The sequence below is a fragment of the Polyergus mexicanus genome, unplaced genomic scaffold, assembly GCF_030449975.1.
Source record: "Polyergus mexicanus isolate NDT 795.1 unplaced genomic scaffold, iyPolMexi1.0 SCAF_2, whole genome shotgun sequence".
NCBI classification, from domain to species: domain Eukaryota; kingdom Metazoa; phylum Arthropoda; class Insecta; order Hymenoptera; family Formicidae; genus Polyergus; species Polyergus mexicanus.
Window position 1 is genome coordinate 7,768,709 of NW_027223322.1, and position 23,695 is coordinate 7,792,403.

The 23,695-nt window shown below is 36.8% G+C and overlaps 1 protein-coding gene across 2 annotated transcripts in view; it reads right to left on the minus strand.

Moving 5' to 3' along the window:
• Positions 1 to 23,695, minus strand: part of LOC138944785 (U11/U12 small nuclear ribonucleoprotein 48 kDa protein) — a 64,209-nt gene that overhangs the window by 2,935 nt on the left and 37,579 nt on the right. The window contains exons 2-6 of one of the 2 annotated variants that reach the window (XM_070315761.1): positions 1,265 to 1,377; positions 931 to 1,180; positions 694 to 862; positions 532 to 594; positions 48 to 192 (exon numbers count right to left, since the gene is read on the minus strand). In XM_070315761.1, coding sequence (XP_070171862.1) covers positions 48 to 192; positions 532 to 594; positions 694 to 862; positions 931 to 1,065 — 512 coding nt within the window. In that variant the 5' untranslated portion in view covers positions 1,066 to 1,180; positions 1,265 to 1,377. Of the gene's footprint in view, positions 1 to 47; positions 193 to 531; positions 595 to 693; positions 863 to 930; positions 1,218 to 1,264; positions 1,378 to 23,695 lie in introns of those variants that run through there. The other variant, XM_070315762.1, reaches the window with a different exon arrangement.

Consider the following 23,695-nt stretch of genomic DNA (forward strand, 5'->3'; position numbering starts at 1 on the left):
TATATATATATATATATAAATTATAAATATTGGTTTATTAAACTTACAAATTTCCAATGTCTGCAATGTCTTGTCCAATGTCTGGTTTTGCAGTATTAGAGATGACATAATCATATAGTGCTTTTCTCTCATCACTGGTAAAATCTGTGAGAAGTCTATCAGATGTACGTGGTATTAACCGCTCACCTATACCTATACCAAGTGTCAAGAATTCATATTTTTCGAAATTATAACAATTATAAAATAAAACATCTGAGCTAAAACAAGCTGCTTTCTTGCAATTTTAAAATAATAGCTGTAGTTCTTATCAATTGTATTACTAGATAGAAAAATAATACAAATAAATAATCTTAAATTACAAGTATTACAATATATCCATTTTAATTGTTTCTATATGACTAAATATTGAGTAAAGGATATGTAAAAGGATATATTGATTCCACACCAAGTATAACACTCATAAATTGCTGTAAAAAATTCCATTGTCATATGAAATTTATAAAAATGCATGTTTTCTATGTTTTTACTAACCAGTTTGCATTGCTGGATTTTGTTCTTTAGCCTTCCTTAGAATTTCATCTTGCAATTTTTCATCTATAACAAACATGTTATGATGTAGTATAAAATACTATTTCTAAAATTTAGCATTCATTCATTAGAATAAAATATTTATTCTGTGAAAAATTTGCTTACCAAACTTTATACTGAATGGTGAATCCGTTGATAGGATTGGCTCCGATAATGGAATATCCGATTTTCTATAACCTTCAGTTTTCCATTGACAAGAGACAAGATGATCATTGAGAGATCCTTCAGTTAGTTGATGGGATGGATCGTATGGACATATGAAATATTCTTTGTCCTACATAAATATAACACTTAAGTCATAATGGTGATATCTGTATATGATAGTAATTTAATTATACTCACAATATTTGCCATTGTGCTTTCCATTGTCCAGTCTAAAGTCTCAACAATATTGGTGATTTCTTTGTTAACTGCATCAGTGAAATTCTTTAGCTCCTCTAATTGTTGTTTACGAGAATCACTTATATTTTTTGACATATTAATCTTGATTTCGATCGACTATCTCGCACAGTAATTTAAATTAATGTCAAGTACTTTGAATTTTCTCATTGAATATGATGTGTTTATCGATTTATGTTGGATTTGGGTTAACCTGGATGTCAAATTATAATCACAAGTCAGAAATGGTTAAAATGAATAGATTACGTTAGGTTATGGTTACGGTTAAATTTATCACGTGTTTATTTGTGCGCAGACGTGAATATTTAATTCTGATATTGACGACATCTGTTGGTCGATGCAGATGATGATATCGGGCAGATGATACGAGGAGTCTTCTCGGCCGGTACTCTAGAAATTAATTAGGATCAATATTTATTGTCGATATACCCTGGTATTAATAATATTTATTTATTAGATATTTCTTTCGTAATCAATAAAATTATATATCGCATGTAGTTTACACACTAGTACACAGGCTCACACAAGCATGCTATATTAGACATTTAATGATTAAACAAACGGTTATTATATACCCAATAGTATAAAATTAACAAACACAAGGGACGTTAAATCGTGCTTTTTAATGCGCATCATAGATAAAAAAAGATAAATTCAATATTTGATTATATATTTTTCTACGATATACTGCTAAATTAGGTATCATGCAGAGAAAACATATATACAGGATGTCCCATTTTAAAGGATCCACTCAAATATCTCAGAAACACTGCGTTAAATCGCAAAATGTTTCAAACAAAAGTCGTGTGGCTTCAAGGGGGCCATAAGATGGTGACAACTATTTGACCTTGGAAAATCATTTGAAGGTCATGTGAAGGTCAATTTAAAAATCTTAATAGAAACTCCCATTTTTTATTTAGTATTATTGTAGCTGACATCGAGAGCTTTCCAAAACACTATAATAAAGTATTTTTTTATTAAGTACTTTTTGAGTTATTTTATATTTTAATCTGACATATTTTGATATAAAAAATAAAATATTTCATAAAATATTCAGTTTTCGATAATTTTACCGTAATCTATGTACAGAATAATAAGACAAATTAATTAGTGCCAAAAAAAACAAATAATTGTTTAAAAAAATACATTGTAAATAATTTTCTTAAAAACAATTTTTTTTTATACTAATTGATTTGTCTTATTATTCTGTACATAGAAGTATTACGGTAAAATTATCAAAAATTAAATATTTAACGAGATATTTAATTTTTTATATCAAAATATGTCAGATTAAAATATTGTATAAAATAACTCAAAAAGTACTTAATAAAAAAATACTTTATTATAGTATTTTGGAAAGCTCTCGATGTCAGCTATAAGAATACTAAATAAAAAATGGGGGTTTCCATTTAAGATTTTAAAGTTGACCTTCACATGATCTTCAAATGATTTTCCAAAGTCAAATCATTGTCACCATCTTATGGCCCCCTTGAAGCCACACGACTTTTGTTTGAAACATTTTTCGATTTAACGCAGTGTTTCTGAGATATTTGAGTGGGTTCTTTAAAATGGGACACCCTGCATACATATTTGAAGATTTTTTTTATTTTTTATTTCCTAATAAAATTCTTTTTCTTTTTCAGGATGTTTGGAGACAAGTATTATACATATATATATATATATTCATTTATGTCAAATCTATCTCTAATATATAATGAAAAAAGTATAGCCGATTCAAATTGGTGAATCTCCCTTTTCCTCTTAGCCTTATATCTGTTTTATATAAAGACTCGTTTTACATTCGATTCGTCTTACATTCACAATTGTTACAATATATTTCTTATTGCGCCTCTCTCAAAATATAAATATACAAATGTTCTTCTTATTTCTGTGCTTTTATTATCTTATATTTTTTTAAAATAATATATTATTTCTCTTATTCATCTTCTCTCTATATATATACATTAACGGCTACAATATTTTGTAGCCGTTAATTTCTCTTCATAAATATTTGAATATTCTTTCGCATCAGGTAACTATAATAAGGATCACTACAACGGATACAAATAAATGGAATTATAGCAGCTTCAACATAAAACTATATTTGCTATTTCCTTCATCTGTGTATAATGATCTTTTCGGGATATTCAAAAGAAGGTTGTTTGCATCCCAACAAGTGGCGCAGCATAAAAGTCAATGCAAAAACGGGAAAATGTTGAACGAATAACGTGCAAACATTGCGATTCCTACGAATTCCTTGCTTTGAGTCAATAGCGGCGGCCTTAATTAAGATTAAATTATGCAAAGAAACGTATCTGCAAACGGATACTGTCAGTTCGAATACTATATCGAAAGAACCGGATTCGGTTTTAACGTGGCCTTATGAAAAGTATTCATTAAAACCGTCATCACGCGTATACTCTTTCGATTTATTTTTCGATTTGAGTTGAGTAAATATTTATTATTTAATGTTTATTTATTTAATCGCATATTAATCGCAGTAAATTAATTAATTCATTAGCATAATCGTAATTTAAAGTTATTATTCATTTGACAATGTACTCGTGACTCTTTTTAGAAAATCAGTAGGATAATCGTCGATTATTGACAGATTAATTAGACGCAGTCGTTGGGGAATAAATCGAGCGCGGCCGCAAGTGTTCTCCGACTTCTCTTCGAAGAGAAGAAAAGAAGAATCACTAGCTGCCGTGAATCAAAACGACAGCTACAAAAGGCAAGACAAAGTGCCTTTTCGCCGTGAGAGAACCAAATTCGCGTGCGAATCGCATGGATGTTTCCGTCGGCGTCTCCGATGAGGGCAGAGGGGAAAGGGACAGGGATGAGAGCGGGCGAGAGGAAGACGGAATGAGTAAAAGAGCGAGATAGAGCGAGTCGCGGAAGAGAGCCGCGAGGAAACGTGAGAGGAAGAGAGAGAGAGATAGAGAGAGACGAGAGAGCGAAATGGCACTCGACTGCCGCTACCAGACAAAGAAGCCCGTCAAGCACGATGATGGACGCCTTCATGAACGACCCTACGGAGCCCCGTACATCACTTTTATTACCGCCGTCCTCATTTTCATATTTCATATTTACATTTCTAGACCGCCGTAAATCAGCGAATTTATGGGTAATTAGGCCTTTGTGCCGTGTGGACCCACACCGCGTCCAGGGCTCGGGGCTTATCGAACGATACGGAGCGGAGAGCCGCCGGCGGCTTATACCGCATAGAGAGGGTGGACTTTTCCCCTTTCGCACCCTCCCTCCCCCTTCAGCCGACAGTGCGACTCACCGCACCGCGTCGTCCTTTACCCCGCGGTGGAGAGAACAGAATGACTTTTCCCGACGAATATCTCTCTCGGTGCAAGACCTCCTTCTCGCCACTCCGGCGAAGGGATTCCAAAGTTCGTATGCGGGCGAGAAGGAGGTTGCGCCAAGTTTCTGCGAGTAATAAAAATCTAAGGCAGATTGGAAGGATTGTTCAATTTTATTTACCGCGATGTCCGCCGCAGAACGTGTTAAAACTTTTACATTCTCTTCGTTAAGGCGTGCCTCGTAGTTTACGTATCGTATCTCGCGTGATGCAATTCGAAAGATTTGCCCACGGCGTATTCTATCGTGCATGAGATTGATCGTGCGTAATAAAGTACGTTTAACGCCTTCATTCAGCGTATTAAGAAACCCAACAAAAGGGTTTACGTTTAAATAGAAAATTTTCATACGATCTAATTTAAGAGCCAAAAATATCTTTCGAAAGTTTATAGACTCGCTTCGGAGATTATCAAATTTAAATTATTATTTAATGTCTCATAAAAAGATATAAATTTATTCTTAAAGGATAAAAATTTATTCTTAAAAGATATACATTTATTTTAATATCTTAATTTTCGCAGGTCATACTTATCTTACGTTTTTGCAGCGGCAGACCGGATCTCATGACGGCTTCAGGGAAAAGGCATCGGAAGTTGATGTCGATGAACGGGAGCTATTTCGAGTTGCTCAGAGTTGCTCGAGAAGAAGGCACTGACGTTGTTAGCAACGAGGTACGATCCGTTGAGCGTATTACGATCTCATAAAGGTCTCCGTTAATATTTAATAGCGCGTTTTAATGGTGCACGCAGGTGCGAGTACATCGTGTCATCTACTTTCCGCCCTTCGCGTGCATCCTAAGTATCTGTTAATGACGGCTTACAACGAAATGGCGAAGTTCCCTCTCCTTCGCGGATGTTCTTTCTCGCTGACTCGCTACATCGATGCACAAGTTTGCCGTCGCGATTCGGTTGCTGTAGCATTACGATCCTTCTTAAATTATGACTTTATGGTTTTGGCGAGAATCGTGTAGTTGCGAAAATGTGCGGTGATTTTCACTCTCTCCAACCCTCTTATATTTAATCTACTTTTATTATTTAACGTGAGTAGAACGAAATTCTATTTAAATGATAGCTGAAGATTAATTATTAAATATTCATATATTATTCGCAAAGTTGAGAGACAGGGAGCATCTTTCGAAAATCTTGTCAATCTCTCTGTTAAACGTTTGAATAAAAAATAAGCCCGGCTAAAATCAAAAAGAGTACAATATCTAAATTTGATATGTTTCAATTAAGAATTAATGCCGATAAAATATTAGTAGTTAAGTATTTTGATTTTTATCATGTCCATTTGTATTTTCATTTATAAATTGTGCATAAAATCTTCATAACATATTTATTACATCCGAATAACGCGTTCAATTGTGCCAAGTATTGATCAATATTGATAATTGTATGTAACAATCAGCATCAGAATATCCGCATTTATCGTGCATGCAAATTATTTGATTCATATTGCAATATTCGGCAAACCGTCTCTAAACATTTGTTGAATGTTTATCTGGTGCATTAGCAGCTTACAGTGCATATCTAAATGCAACCACTCGCCCAGTGCTTGTCAAGCCGAGATAGGTAATGCATTGTATAGATCATGTGACGCGTACGACAATGTAATAATTCACATCAACGTGATAATTCCACAAACTGAATATGATAAAAATGAGAACAGCATATGTATAAGCACAGCGTTAGTCGTGATCTATTCGCTTATCTTTCCTCAGTATTTTTGACTGACAAGACACAAATACTTGTGTGCGACAATTAATTGATGCTATTACACTGTTTTATATATATATTTATATATATTCATATTTATATTTTTATATTAAATAGTAAACTATAGCGGTTTGCGATATACAGGGTGTCCCATTTTAAAGGATCCACTCAAATATCTCAGAAACACTGCGTTAAATCGAAAAATGTTTCAAACAAAAGTTGTGTGGCTTCAAGGGGGCCATAAGATGATGACAATGATTTGACCTTGGAAAATCATTTGAAGGTCATGTTTAGGTCAACTTCAAAATCTTAAATGGAAACTCCCATTTTTTATTTAGTATTCTTGTAGCTGACATCGAGAGCTTTCCAAAAAACTATAATAAAGTATTTTTTCATTAAGTACTTTTTGAGTTATTTTATACAATATTTTAATCTGACATATTTTGATATAAAAAATAAAATATTTCGTAAAATATTCAGTTTTCGATAATTTTACCGTAATACTTCTATGTACAGAATAATAAGACAAATTAATTAGTGCCAAAAAAAACAAATAAATGTTTAAAAAAAATACATTGTAAGTAATTTTCTTAAAAACAATTTTTTTTTTTATACTAATTGATTTGTCTCATTATTCTGTACATAGAAGTATTACGGTAAGATTATCAAAAACTAAATATTTTACGAGATAATTTTTCATATAATTTTACGAGATTAATTTTTCATATCAAAATATGTCAGATTAAAATATAAAATAACTCAAAAAGTACTTAATAAAAAAATACTTTATTATAGTGTTTTGGAAAGCTCTCGATGTCAGCTACAAGAATGCTAAATAAAAAATGGAAGTTTCTATTAAGATTTTAAAATTGACCTTCACATGACCTTCAAATGATTTTCCAAGGTCAAATCATTGTCACCATCTTATGGCCCCCTTGAAGCCACACAACTTTTGTTTGAAACATTTTTCGATTTAACGCAGTGTTTCTGAGATATTTGAGTGGGTTCTTTAAAATGGGACACCCTGTATATAAATATGATGCATTTGTGTATTCGTTCCTCGTATTTTTGACAAATAAATACGTTTGCAATTGCCTGCAAAATGCTAAGCCTTTCGTGACACAGAACTTTACATAGAAAAATTTATTTTAATTTTACTGAAATTTTATATTAATGTGCAATTTTTCATTACCATGCAGCGTAATAACCTATATTAATCATGATCTTATCTACCCTAGCGCGATGTAAAACAAAGCCTACATTACTAACGATAAGTCTAATAATTATTTTATTTTGACACAAAAAGAACTTTCGTATCGCGAATGTGACACGGTGCCACGTGCGCAGTCTAAAAGCGCAGAAAAGATAATCTCGCATTGCGTGACCATCGTGCTGTAAGAGATTAAATGCCGATCATTCGCGTCGGTGGGATATTTGACGAATGGCCGTGTCCGTCCCGAGCCGGCCTAAATCAAGTGTATCAACGTCTCGTAGCCGTCAATGCCTTGGATAAGCTATCGGCCGAATAAACGCGTTGTCGTATCGTAATTTCGCGCGAAGCCCGAGTGAATTATACGCACGATTGTCGTGCGATATAATTCACGCAACGAAAGCGTGATGAACAATCGGCAGGGAAGCAGGTCGACCGCTTCAAGCTGCTTCGCTTGACGCCTTCGCGTTCCGGGCAAGATTACGATAACTGTGACCTATTTGAAAGGTCGTTTCTGAAGACATTTTTCACGAGGAACACGGGAAAAATAGTAAAAAAAATTTCCGACCAATAGTTTTCGAGATGTATCACTTTAAAGTATTGGACATGATAATAAAACGTTACAAAACGGACCCAATGACCTTGATCTTAACATATGTTGTGAAGATCACTGTCGCGAGTATCTTCCCCGAGGGTTGGGAACGTTACTCTATAAAAGTAACGCGTTACCGTTACCGTTATTTTTTGTAAAAAATAACTCGTTACCGTTACTCGTTACTGATTTTAAAAAGTAACGCGTTACCGTTACCGTTACTTGGAAAGTAACGATTCGTTACTGTTTCGTTATGTTTTTGTTTTTTGTAATGCTAAAATAAGCTAGTAGATTATAAAATTATTTAATAATTAATATTGAATGTAATAATTTATGTTACAATTAAAAACTTTAAATTAGTCTCTATATAGCAAGCGTTTTTTATATTAAACTTATTTAATGATTCTAATTTTTTATGTTAATATTTTTACTTTTTAATACACTTACCTTTATAGGAATTTAAATTGTAATTTACAAATTCCAATTTTGTCGAAAATTTTTATCAAACATTGTTTTTAAATATTGATAAGAGAAATATTGATATTATTAAGAGTGTATTCCAATATTCACTATCAGTGTTGTAAAATCTATAAATTACGTTACTATAGATTTTCAGTACTGGCAGTGACTATCAGAATGCAGTCTATGATAGAAGAAGGCTACAAAATATTTTTCAAAAAATACATCTATTGAATAGATATAAGATAATAAAGAACCAAAAAATAACGATAAAAGTAACGGTTAATTCGTTACCGTTACTGTAAAAATGTAACGACGTTACCGTTACCATTACAAACAGAAAAAAGTAACGATCGTTACCGAAAAAAAGTAACTGTAACGGTAACGACGTTACAAGTAACGCGTTACTTCCCAACCCTGGTATCTTCCATGTGTAGCTTAGAATCGTATGCACTACCAATATGTCTTCCGTTGGTTTTGGCAGTGACGACATTTCTGACAATGATTCAAGCTTCTATCCATGAATGTAATTTTTTATTTATTTTTTATTCAATATTTTTTCAAAATATAGACATTTCTTTGATAAAATTTGTTAAATTTTTTTATTTATTTTAATTTCCTCGCTTCGCATTGTAAAGTATACGCGTGGACGCACTGGGTCCCCCCCTCCCTACGGGGGGGCTCCACTTCCAAAAGATATAACCTAACCCAAACCTATTTCTGATTTAAAACTAAAATTTGGTTTGGGGGTTACGTTATATAACCTAAACGAAATTTTCGTTTCGAATTAAACTTTAACTTTAAATATCTCAAAAATTATAAGAGACCGCCGATTAAGTTATAAGGAAAAGTTACTCAGGATCATGATCTTGACAACATATATCAAGGTCAACGTCGTTGGGTCCGTTTTTATAAAGTTTTATTATCATGTCCAATACTTTAAAGTGATATATCTCGAAAACTATTGGTCGGAAATTTTTTTTACTATTTTTCCCGTGTTCCCCGTCAAGAATGTCTTCAGAAACGATCTTTCAAATGGAGGGGGGGGGGGAAGGCACAGTTATCGTAATCACCCCGCGTTCCGATAGATTTGACACGCGCGGCTTTTTGATTAGTTCGCGCGGCCGTTTCTCGCCTGACGTATTCGTTGATTCGCGAAGAATAACAATCAATTGTTCTCTCCGATGTGTTTATCGCCGTCTTGAATTTATATCCCGGCATCTCTCGCGCCGCGTATTTCATTCGGTCATCATATATACCGCTTGTATACGAGCGTGCGTAATAAGCCGACCGACTAATTCAAAATCACTCGTCCCCGGCGTCCGTTTAATCCCCGCGAGCGAATTAATCTTGTCGTTTGTGCCAATCATTCTTTCGGTAATTTACGAGCAATATTCTGCGATGACGTGACCGCAATCGGTCGAGTCCTATATATAACAATCGATTCGAAACGATTAACAGTTGATTTCCCCTTCCTATTTTCTACGATGGTGCACGCGTTCTTTTTCTTCTTCATGTGTATGAATTATGTACGTGTATACAATACGAGACGATTCGTAGAGAGAGAGAGAGAGAGAGAGAGAGAGAGAGAGAGAGAGAGAGAGAGAGAAGCTGTTAGTTCGCTTCTCATATCTTAATGAGACCCGTTTGTCGCTTAAAGTTTCCACGCGCCGTAGGGTGGCAGAAGCGTGCAAATCGGAACGGCGATTCTCTCCCTAAACCCTTTAATTAGTAGTCATAAATTGCCGCAATACAGGTTGATAATGCTTCGCGTTCGGTTAATTTATGCTTTTGAATTACACTCTCGCTGAACCGATCCCAAAGTTTTGCATAATCGTCGTTATTCCATCGCGATAATGTCTTTCTATTAAACAACTTTTCGCGCGGGAGACGATTCCTGACTCTTTACGCAAGACAGTTTTGATGTTATCAGTGATATATTGCGCATTAATATAATTTATGCGATATGATACAAATCGCAGAATGTCGCAGATTTATTGAATTTCCTTCCATTTGCGCGGCAATTGTTTCTCATCGAAAACATGCGCAAATGAATGTAAATTCTATCTTTTTTAATAGCTTCTTAATCTTCAATGATTTAACTTATCTGACAATTTACGTTAAAACTGTCAAAATAAAATTTACATAAAGAGATTAGAAATTTATTATTTATTAGCACTTTAAAATTACATTTAAAATTCATTTACAAAAAAAAAAACGCTTTTTTATTGTCAAACGCTTCTTTATTTTCAATCGTAGCCAATTTTTTATTATTATTGATTCGATTTTTTGTTGAAATAAAGTTGGCTGTCAACGAATTTATTCTCTATACACTTAGAGAAAGCGCGCGCGCGCGCGTGTAAATCTTTAAAATAAATATTGAGATTTAAAAAAAAAACATAAAAGTAAAGAAAAATTTAATACAAACGAAAGGAATTAACTAAACTACAAAATTTTGGAAATTTTCGATTTTGAAAATATATTTGCGTCTGTCAAATGGAAAAGTTATTTCTTATAATATACGTGTACTTGTTATAGTATTATTCATTATCAAATTAGACATTAATCATGGAGGGAATCAAATCGTGTAAGGATGCATTCCTAAAGAGTGGACATAATGTGCGTATATTTATATACTTTAGTACCCACCTGTTGCAGTAACCCAGTTTCTTACGTACTCGCAACGGAAACTTTTTAAACTTACCAAGAATCCTTTTAAATTCCCGACCTTACATGACGTTTAAGAATGCGCAATTAACTAGGCATAAAAGTAAACGCACACGCAACTTTCTCTCTCCTAATTCGCAACAAAATTCTAGCAAACGAAACTCTTACAGTTCAAGTTATTTTCTATTCATTTTCGAATTGTATCGAGTTTGAATTATAAATCGAATCGGAATCCTTTCACGAGTGTAGAAAAATCAATAATCTTTTCCAATCATATATTTTCGTCGTATTTCAATAATCAAATTCAGTCTCTCTTGTATCTCTTGTTACCGAACGATTGCATTCTTGTTATGTTGCATGCGGTTTTCGGATTACGTTTCAAGATGGCGCGACGATGCAGATGACGTGAACGAAATCGCGCGCCAAAAAGCGCGCCATATTGTAAATATCCTCCGACAGATCAAGGTCGTAAAAGTGTGTTGCGTTTATTAATTACATTTTTGTACTTATTAACGTAAGGATAATCGTTAGTTTGATCGATTTGTGCATAAATATTGTGATCATTTGTGCGTGAGTTTCTCGTGGTAGCGGCTTCTCTCAGAAATAATCGAGACACGAGCAGTTCCGCAAGACATCGAGGAGGTCTTTGGTATGTAAGTAGGGTTGCCACCTTTTTTTAAAACAAATAACGTATGTAACGCCTTTGAGAACGAAAAAAAGGTACGTTAAATAAAAAAAAAGTACATATATTTTTTATATTATTTATTTTTCCATACATATTTTTTATTACTTTTAGCAATATCTAATAAGTGTTTGTCTTTTTTGAAGACTTCTACTGCGTCTTTACAACCGATATTTAAATTTAGATATATCAACAATTAATTTTTAATTAAATTTAGAGAAGCTTTGTTCCTCTCTTCCCGCCATTTTAGATTCATTACAGAGAAAACTCTCTCAGTAAATGCTGAAGTGGCGGGAATAGACAAAAGATATGAAATAACTTTATAAATATTCGGAAAATCGTCACATCGATTAAAAATATCCTGCCATTTTTGTGCAGTAGTTATATTTATATCTGTAAAATCTTGACAATCAATTATTTTTGCAAGTAACTCATTCATTAATAATATTTCGGAATATAGATTGTCCATATTAATATTAAGTTTTTGCAGATTTAAAGATTCAATTATGTTCACAAAATGTTCATATTTGATTTGAGTTTTTAGGTTAAAGTTGTTAAGTGAAAATAGCCAATTTGTATTGCTGAAATTGAACCACTTCTCTAAGTAACATAAGAATTTATCGATAAACGATAAAAAATTTATATAAATTTTATTTGTGTGAAATAAAGTATTTTTAGCGTACTTTATTTCTTTACAAAATATAAAGTATGTACGTCCAAAATAACGTACAATACTTTATTTTAAAGTACGGGTGGCAAACCTCTATATGTAAGATTAAGCATAAAAACAATAATGTTTCGAGTATTTGGAAGACCGGAAGCAAATGATTTTCTATTACATATAATAGATATAATCGTTGAATCTAAGAATATTGTTAATCGAGGAACTTGTGCAGTTTGCGTATACGGTTTAAAAATTTTCCTCCGAGCAACGACGAATAATACGGCTGAGCTGTTTCCGCGAGGGAGAAGCGAGACGAAAATATATCGAAGACGCTAAAAGGATAGACGCGATTTTTTCGTCCGCGATCCGCCAATTAACTGCGTTACACATAATCTATTACCCGGTCGCGCACACGAACTAGTCCCTTCTCGCGTTCGCACGGGCATGGTTGGAATAACCCGGCGTGCTCGCGCGCATAAACAAGCACGTGGCGGGAGGTACGGGCGGTGCGCATACGTACCCCCTTCTCCAAGTGGAAACGTCGGGCCCCGATCGAACTCACGGCCCGCATTTGCATACAATCGCCGTTGCATTCGATCTCGCGCGCTTCGGCCGCGTGCATATATATCCTCCTCCTCCACCTCCTCTCCTTTCCCTCCGTCTCCTCTTTCCCTCTTAATGGCAGGCAACGCGCACACGGCTAATTCATTGTATATTTAATATCCAGGCATCTGCGCGCCGGTGCGGCCGTTTTTGCTCGACGAAAAGGAGAAAATGCGTCGAGCCAGACGCGAACGCGAGGGTTGTGAGAGAGAGAGAGAGAGAGAGAGAGAGAGAGAGAGGCGGAGGGGAGGAGAAGGGTTGAAATAGGTCGAATAGGGAGGAAGGATAAAGCGAGAAAGAGAGACAGTCGCGGACATGGCGCGACGCGTCATTGCACGTGCACGTGCATTGATACCGATATTTATGCCCGCCAGTTAATCATGTCAAAGTCGTTTGATTTGTCGTTGGCTTTTATGGAGGGGAATTAAAACGTTCATTTCGCCACAGACATTCGCCAACAGTGACCGTCCTGCTGGTGCCGCTGCTACCGGCCCTATGAGTTATTCTGTCGGCAGCCTTCGGCCGAACGGCGGGGATGAGCTTTTTGTAAAATTAGCGTGTCTCGTTATACGCCGGTGAATCTGCATTTTTAACGCGCCGATCGAATCCTTTCTTGTTTTTTTCCTCCGCCCCGGGATAAAATTGGACACGCTGTTTATGGACACGTACGAGATGAACAATTTTACATATTCCTCGTAGATTTCAATTGACCCTTCGATTTTTAATCTCGCAAATCACCGCGTGCGAAATTTATATCGATGGAGCCCGGATATTTCGGATCGTACATTTGAAAATGAGAAGCACGAATAATGTTCCGCGTATTTAAAATGAGAATCTAAATGAAAGATTTCGTTGTGTCGCCTCATCAATATCGGCGAACAGTTTATCGATTCGCAGGTCAACACGCGCGAGAGAATGTATATTAGAGTTTTTTTTTTCTTTTCTTTTTTCTAGCGTTGAACGAGAGAGAAACATACACGTGTCTTTATTCAATCCATTTTGCTCGGCAAAGTTCTTTCTTCTTGTCTGAAAAAAGAGATCGAGCGACGAGAAAGAGCTTTGATGAAAGGCTCACGTACGAGCAGTATCGTTGCACGGACCTTGTAATATACATAAAGCTTTATCGCCTGCCATCCGTGGAAACTTCGCTGATTGTATTGCAGGACGATAACCGTATCTGTCGCTCCCGCAATTCTCGAAGCGTACTTGATCCATCCCCGTCTTTGACTCTTCTACTTTTATCCTCCTTTCGCCCGCTTCTCTATTCTACTGGCATGCCATGAGATCGCGATTTGTAATTTGATGTTACGATAAAAATAGCATTCTCTCTCTCTCTCTTTGAAATTTATACGCATTCGTCTCGTATAGCGTATGGTTTTATTTTATTTCTACAAAACGTGCACGGTTTTTAAATAAGAATTTCCAAATTGTTAGTTTGTAAGCTATTAGGTGTACAACTTTGCTTCCGCCGTTTTCCTATAGATGGCTTTAGCGGTAAGTAATGGTCGAAATAAATAGATCGTAGACGTCATGCGATAAACTTGGGCATCTGTCAACATAACCCCATAGAAACATTAGTCGATTTTGTGTCTGCGTCATAAAGTTATTCTCGATTGAAAATGTCAGTTTACGAGCCAAATTCTCGTCATTTGCGGGAGGTTTTAATTTTCTGCTTCAATATGAAGAAATCTGCGGCTGAGGCTCATCGAATGCTCTCAAATACTTACGGTGAAGCCGCTATTAGTGAAAGAACGTGTCGCGAGTGGTTTCAACGCTTCAAGAACGGTGATTTTCGCGTCGAAGACCGGCATAGCGATGGAAGAGACAAGGTTTTCGAAGATGCAGAATTGGAGGCATTACTTAATGAAGACTCGAGTCAAAGTCAAAAAGAATTGACACGATCATTGGGAATGACTCAACAAGCAATTTCAAAACGCCTCAAAGATATGGGAATGATTTCGGAAAATAAACGGCGGAAGCAAAGTTGTACACCTAATACTAAGATTCTTTTCTTCTTTTATGGTCGCCCTTATACAATGCTAGAAATATAGAAACAAAGGCGATAATAAAATAAACGAGATATTTTGATCACGAGGATCTTATTAATGAGTCGAGGGTATAGAGAGTCTGCGAGGCCTGAAGCTTCTTATTCCATCTTGCACAACAGGAGTTGATGCTACTCAAGTAATTAATTGACGTCCCTAGTCTTTGTAGACAAGATGTCAGGTATTAAAGACGGACGCCGCGAGGCTCGCGTTTGCGTCTGCTTTCACATCTGCTGCCTTTGTCGTATAGTATAGATTATACTCTCATTGTAAGAGCATCCGCAATTTAGCTAGAGCAGAGAAACTAAAGACTAACATCACTGTATCCTCGATCCCACGATAGTTTAAACTATTATACGTAACAACGAATCAATTTAATTAGAGTTTCGATAAATTATAATTTCAATACGATAAATACAGAAAAAGTATTTTACGTTGATCGTACAATAGCTATATTATTGACAAAGAAAAAGTTACTGTTGCTTGTGTATAATATCGAAATTTAATTTTATTAAAGTAAGGTTGATTTCTATCTCTCATACTTTGTATTAAATGTGTGTATAATCAAAATAACTTTAAAACAATTTTAAAATAATTTTATAAAGTTCATATATGTATATACGCTAGAGAAAATTTTGAGAAATTATATAAAGCCACACATGCATATATGATAAAGTGACGTAACTCAATTATACGGGCAATTTAGTGATACATAATTGCATTTATCTCTATGAACGCACGGTGTGTAATCTATTTATTATTGTCGTTTCAAAACTGATCCCTCAACGTGCACCGGAACATCGACATTTCGATGTTCGACGCATCCACTTTATTCGCGCGTTAGCAAAGTTAAAATTCCATCTTTTTCTATTGCATTTTACAGTTTACGAAATATTCCGGTTTTTTTTTCTTCCCCCAAAAAAGAGGAAGATAATATTTTTTTACCTGCTCATCGTATTTCTATTTATACTTTCTCTTGCCTTATTTGCCGATTTCAATTTTTGAGTCTTGTCGATTCTTCTCGATCGATTTATGAAACGTTAAAGATTCTCTTGGCAAATGAGTTTCCCTTAAGGTATGATCACACGCGCCAATGCAGGTCGTTGAGTGATTGATTTCGCGAACGCTGCAGCTTGAAGAAAATCATACAGCGTGCGAAAACAGCACGGTTGCAAAAAAGAAAAAAGAAAAAAAGAAAAAAATTGGAAGGAAAGTGTCGATCCTCCGTCGACGAAACGGTGCACCTGCCAGGCAAGTATCCGGTAAAAGAACAAGATCGACGCCGCGCGAATTCTCACGACGTGGACAAAGCCAGTCGGTGGCGAGGTGGCGAGGTGGGTCCCTGGTGGGTCGACAGGCGTCCATCAAGGTGGTCGGTGGTACGTAACGCCGAAGAAGGGGATGAAGTAAGGAGGCGAAATAACGACGAAAGATGGAGAAAGAGAGGAAACTTGACGAGCTCTGCCTCGGTCTCTTTCCTTACTCCTGGGGGAGCGGTCGACGAAGGGCGAAGGTGGAGAGAGCGAGTGAGAGGATCAATTGAACGTACCGAGAAGTAGGAGAAAGTGAGCGAGACGGACGGAAGGAAGCAAAGCGAGACACGAAGACGGAGAAGGGACGGCATAGCAGCTTCTATCACGTCGGGCGAACGGGCGGACAGCTCGGAGGCGATTTGTCTTTCATTTCGGGCTAATTTATTGCGCCCAGGCAGCTCTCTTTCTCCCTTCCCCTCTCTTCGCTCTCTTTCTTCCACGGTCGAAAGTCCCCCCTTCCCTCCTCGCCTCTCCTGTGCCCCTCCGCGCCTCTTCGTCTCTCTAGCGCTATTCTCGACTCCGCACCATTCAGCCACGCCCCACCCAACTAATGTCCCACATAAAACTTGGTATCAGCGATCCTCAAACGGGGATTTACAATCCCTTCAAGCGCCGCTGTCACGATAAATCCTCCGGGGCGACGTCGATATATCTCGCGCGCGAATACTTCTGTCCCTAATGGATACCCCCTTGGTACATACAACTCGGAGTCGAAACCAGTCCGGAACCTCTCCGTATATCCGAGCGACTGCAACCACCCCCGGGCCGCTCCGGTCATTCCCTGCTGCCGTTCTCCGTCCTATCCGTCGAGATTCGACGGATGGATAGCGATCTAACGATCCCACCTTTTCTCTCCTTTTCTTCTCCGGCGTGACGCAATAATCGCGAAACGTCGCGTTTCTGGCGAATGTATCGCATAATGTACACATAACGACCTGCTTTATTATTATTTAATCTTATCACGATATAAGAATCTTAGCATGCGATTCTACTTTCAAGCGATTAAATTTGCGCGTATGCTTTTGTTAATAAAAGAGAAAATGTTGTCCCGCGAAAAACTATTGCTCATCTCTCTTTGATAGAAAACAAAATAAAGATTAATTCTGACAGAATGATAAAACATCCTTGTTTTGTCTCATCCGTCGATAATCTAATTGGTAAAAAAGAAAAAAGATAGTTGACGTTACTGAAATAATTTTTATACCAATATACAAGTAATGCATGTCGCGTAAATTAATTCTTTGCATGATTCTTTTTTGCAATACTGCATACTGAAATTTCTTTTAAAACATAAAAGAGTAAAGTTGAAAGAATTTTTATGCGCTAACAAATACAAATATACGTATTTCACCTGTTATGCATATTAAAATCGAACTATTAGCGCGTATCACAAATAAGAGGCCGTTTTCGCTTCAATTAAAGACCGGGCAATTAAATCCACCTTGCATCCTACTTGAATACGTGGGTGGTACGCAGGCAACGCAGACGATGCACTCGAGCGGTCTCATCCTGAAAGTGGTAACGCGCGAGTAAGGAAGATATCGTACGTTATCGCCATTTGCGCGATAGGATATCGCGCGTAAAAAAAAAAAAAAAAAAAAAAAAAGAAGCACGTGCGCTCGCGCGCGCCCGCGGAAAGACCTACGCGGAAAACGCATTATCTCCGGTTATAATGCCGCCCTATTATAGGATGCCCGTCGCCGACAGTTAATAAGGGTAAAAGCGCGCGTTCGCGCAATTAAGAGCGGTAATAAGCGCCTTAAGGCCAATAAGATGTTTCCTAATGGAACTAGCTAACAGCGCGTTGGACCAATTATCCGCGCGCGCATTAAAATGCGCGTTAAAAGGAGCCGGCCCTTTAGCGAGACGGCGCGACGAGGCGCGAGTCTTAACACCGTTCTCGCATATGTGACCGGCGATCGTAGCCCGATCTTGATTATGAGGTCCGCGGGTCATAGGACGACATCCCGCCTCTCTTCCCGTCGCTTTCCGAAGCCCCGTTCCGCGCCCGATCCTCAAAGTATCTCCAAAGCATGCATATAAGCACCTCTTATCCCCGCGATAACGTTCGTTTATGGATTCCCGATTCTCTTAACGAGAGCAACATCTTCGTCGAATCGGACCGGAACGGTCGTAGACTCTAGAATCCTAGAATCGGCGAGTTTGCCGCGGCTTTCATTTTCTCCCTCTCTCTCTCTCTCCCACCCCTCATCCCAACAAAACGACACTCGCCTTCTTTTCTTCTTACTTTCTCGTCGTCGAACGACGGTGGTATGAATATGGAGCAGCGTCGCTTCGTAATGCCACCCCGTTGTTTCGCAGCCGCGTTCTTAACCGATGCAGGTAGTGGCGGCGAGACGACGAGGGTAGCGAAGGGTGCACGATGGTTGGCACGGTGGCAAACGTAGAGAGAGAGAGAGAGAGATAGATAGATAGAGAAAGAGAGAAAGGAGGGAGGGCAGAGAAAAGGAGAGAAAGCAAGACGAGAGAGAGAGAGAGACCGCGGCTTCTTGTCGGAGGCTTTCGGCATAAGTCCTCGTTATGATTCAACACGCCTTAAGCCGGTGTTCACGGGCCGCGGCTACCCTCTGCTCGCCGCCGCTTCCTCTTTCTCCGTCTCTCTCCTGCGTTGCTCCGCTAATTCCCTCGCAAGTTCCGCATCCTCCTCGCGTCTATTCCCAAAGCACGACGTCAAGGAATATTACGCGCTTTACCGTTTATACTAGCGGCAATGCGCTTCGTGTACATTTTCCGCCCGCGACGTTGCGAGGATCACGGAGTTAGCGGGGAACATTTTGCGAATGCCGCCGGCATTAACTTATCGCGCGGATTGTGGTATCGCGGTGGACTGGCGCGGTGATATTTCGTGTCTGCCATCGAGAACATCAGGCTATCGATACATCGTTACAAAGATAGATCGGTTTACAGCCTAATAACGCCTGGAGAGTCTGCGAAACGCGTGCCCATATATATATATATATATATATATATATATATATGTATATGGTCACGCGCGTTTAAAACTTGAAAGAGACGAAAAATATTTTTAATTACACATTTGAAAGATGTATCATTTATTCCTATTTTCTTAAATAGTTAAATCTTTTTTTAAACATTTCAAAAATTAATTATCAAAAAAAAAAAAAATTTTTTTTTATCTATATGCAAATAATGAAATCATTACAGAAACATACATTCACAATAAATGAATAGATATATATATATATATATATATATATATATATATATATATATCAGGGTTGGGAAAGTTACTTTATAAAAGTAACTCGTTACCGTTACCGTTATTTTTTCTAAAAAGTAACTCAGTTACCGTTACCGTTATTTTTTCTAAAAAGTAACTCGTTACCGTTACTCGTTACTAATTTTAAAAAATAACTCGTTACCGTTACAGTTACTAAAAAGTAACGAGTCGTTACAATTTCCGTTACTTTTTTACAATACAAACTAATAAATTATTTTGCATAAGAAAAACTTTTAAAAAATTGTAAGCAAGATTTCATTCAAGGTTTATTACAAAATAAATGATTTTTATATGCCGTTTGAATAACGTTTTGATAAGGCGTATTTTAATCTTGCAATGTTAAAAATTAAAATGACGTTTCTATCGCACCCTTTATATAATAATTTCATTACTTTTCATACTATTATATTTTATCAAACATTAAGTCATCCATTTCGCATTCCATAGTATAATGATAGTAATCGCTGAGAAAAAAAAGTTGTTAATTTGACTAAATTTATTCAACTAATCGCTATTCCTTTGTATTTCTTCAATTGAAATATTGAAATATTTAAATCAAATACGATATATTAAATCTAACATGACGTATATTTGACTTGAATATTTAAATATTTCAATTGAAGAAATACAAAAGAAATAATAATTAATTGGACGAATTTAGTCAAGTCAATAATTATTCTTTCTCAGTGTAGACATCTTATGTGTAATTTCCTTACCTTTACTATTATTTTCTGTATAAACTGATGGTTCTAAACTTATTTTTATTATATCGAGAGTAACTACTGTTTTTAATCGTATCGTAGCAAAAATGTATCAATAAAATCGAATTGGATCTCTCAACGGCTTCTCAGCAAATTTCCGAGAAGAACGATTTTCACGCTTTAGTGCACGATTCTAGGAAAACCACTTATCTGATTGAGTCTCGCTTTTGTGAGAGTCTTTACCTCGTTAGGTACCATTGGTCGAGCCGTTTGGACGTTATATAGAAATTTTGATATGTACAGCATCATATGCAGTTGGAGCAATTTTATACGCCGTATGAAAAATACAAATGCGCCTGTAATATTATCTTTCATTTTTACATTTTATTACTGATGATTAAAAGCGCTATAATATCGTCATTATTCCTCCGCATCATTATTTTACTCTGTGATATTTTTTTTTTAACGAGGGCTTTTTATTATATAAAAACGTCAAGTATTAATTTTATTTTATACATCACTAAAACCATATATAACCATTATAAACGCGAAAAAAACATATAATTCCGAACGGTGGGATTTTTCAATCGTTTGAGAGCGCGCGCGTGCACGCATACGTATGCACGCGTGGTTATTTTATTGTGGTACAAAAGCCAGAATATTAATTTAATCGATCGTCGAATCATGCGCGGCATAATCGCTGTGACCAAAAATATCGATATCCCGAGTTGCAAACGTATGGTAGGCAATGTCCGCTCTTCTTCCGTCCTTTGGCAGAGCGTAATAGGTGCAGGGCACCTAACGAAGCGTGCGGCGTTGGTCATCCCGGTTCCCCGTCTACCCCTTCGCACACAGAACGGTCGTAACAATTATTAACCTGATTGTAATTGCACCTGATCATATATACGCGGGGCACGGGGTGGTGTGCGTTGCGGGGAGGGAAAGCGAACGCGCCGATAGAGAATGCGCCGATGGAGTTTGGGACTCGTGTTGGCCGAAAAGAGATAGATTATGCGAAATATATATAGAGAGAGAGAGAGAGAGACAGAGTTGGACTGTTGGATCGAAGAATAGGGCAAGGGGGATAGAAAGAGGCAGGGAGAGAGAGAGAGAGAGAGAGAGGCCGAGAGAGTGAGAAAGAGAGAGACGATCGTTGTATTGAAGCGTTGGCATTTGCGAGGCGGGTTGCGTTTAATCCTGTCGCGGATTCGGGTCTCGGGATTTGGACACTGGAATGTGTACCAAAGAGAGAAAGAGAGAGAGAGAGAGAGAGAGAACGCGCAATATAGGAAAGAGAGAACGTGCGAGAGAGTACAACGGTTCATAGGTAGAGGATAGTTGGACGAATAGGAAACTTCGTGCAACAAATCAATTCACTCTCTCGCTCGCGTGCGAATAGGCCCGATACGCAGCGCGTGTTGGGACGCTATCGCGCGCGCATTGTGCGTTGCACGCAACGCGGTCGCGGTGTACGTCGCAGCACCACACAAACGTTCGCAGTTGCACTCGCGGCCCGAACAGTTTGGCGCGAGCGAGCCAGCGTTCGTTTTACCGTAAGGGGTTAATTGCATTGCCAATAACAGATAATGCAACAATCAATGATTTAGGGGGTGGGGGGGGCGGGGGGGGGAGAAGGGGGAAGAGTAGGGAGCCGCCTATGTGCGCGAAGAGGCCGGCGGGGGTAAGAGGGTGGAGGGGTGAGGGGGTAGAGGAAGGGGGGGGGGAAGGGAGAGTACCCTGTCGCCCACCCACTTCATCGGTTTACAAGCAGTCCGGCCTATATATGCGCAATGATGTTTGCAACGGCGCCTCCACCCTCTAATTTAAACAGTCCCAGCAGGCTCGCGGCAGATTATCCTAACAATAATTGGTCGCGCTTACTAAACCGGTCCGGGTGTCGAGCACGCAGCTGGAGAACGCGCGATTAGGCGGTGAGAAAATTGGGCGCGGAATAGCTATATAACAATTCCGAAATGCGAGCGACGAAGAAGCGGCCGATTTGGTGAGACAGAAACGTTTGTACTGCGTATGTGCATGCTTTGCATGTAATTATCCAATTATTGTATCTATAAATAACATTCGTCTACGTGTTCTTAACCGTCAATAATACAATAATTATTAATTCATAGATTATAAAAGCGCTATTTTAATATACGATATAATATTTTAATCTTGCAGATGTGATATTGTGATCACGGTACTTACATATAATAATGATATGTAAAAATGTTTTTAGATTACGAGAAAATTTTGATTGATATAAAAGAATTATAAAAAATTTATAATACAATAATTGGCTCTACTACATTATAATTTACAGCATGCTAAGACTATTATTTGTTTAAAATATAGGGGGAAATATGAGAGAGACTAGAACGCTGTTGCGAACGTATACGATCCTAAGCTCGTATATGTCCATAATAATAAAAGGGATGGTAGATGAGAGTAAAGCAATTTATGTCAAACATAATATCTAAGTGAAAAGCGAAAAGAAGAATACCAGGCAACTTATAAAAAATAATATTTAGAGTTACGTAGATTAGTTTATAGTTTATAAGCAAAAATATGATGTCATTAAAATATTTATCCATGTAAAATTTTTATTTTTAGTTGTCGTTGGAAAGAGATATTCGATCACAACAGTGGATGAAGCAAACAAAAAGGTAATTTTTCAAGAATATCTATATAAAATAATATACAAAATAGTTGTTTTATGAAAAACATTAAATAATATAATATATATATATATATATATACTTTAAATATAAAACACATGTAAAATAATTATGAAAAATGTTAAATTATATATATATATATACAGGGTGGTCCTCGTAACGGTCGCCACGATTTTTAAGGCACTTACAATAATCTGACATAAAAATGTTTCAAACAAAAGTTGTGTGGCTTCAAAGGAGCCATAAGATGGTGACAATGATTTGATCTTGGAAAATTATATGAAGGTCACGCGAAGGTCAACTTTAAAATCTTAAATGGAAGCCCCCATTTTTTATTTAGCATTCTTGTAGCTGACATCGAGAGCTTTCCAAAACACTATAATAAAGTATTTTTTTATTAAGTACTTTTTGAGTTATTTTATATTTTAATCTGACATATTTTGATATAAAAAATTAAATATCTCGTAAAATATTTAGTTTTCGATAATCTTACCGTAATACTTCTATGTACAGAATAATGAGACAAATCAATTAGTATAAAAAAAAAATTGTTTTTAAGAAAATTATTTACAATGTTTTTTTTTAAACAATTATTTGTTTTTTTTTTTGGCACTAATTAATTTGTCTTATTATTTTGTACATAGAAGTATTACGGTAAAATTATCGAAAACTGAATATTTTACGAAATATTTTATTTTTTATATCAAAATATGTCAGATTAAAATATTGTATAAAATAACTCAAAAAGTAC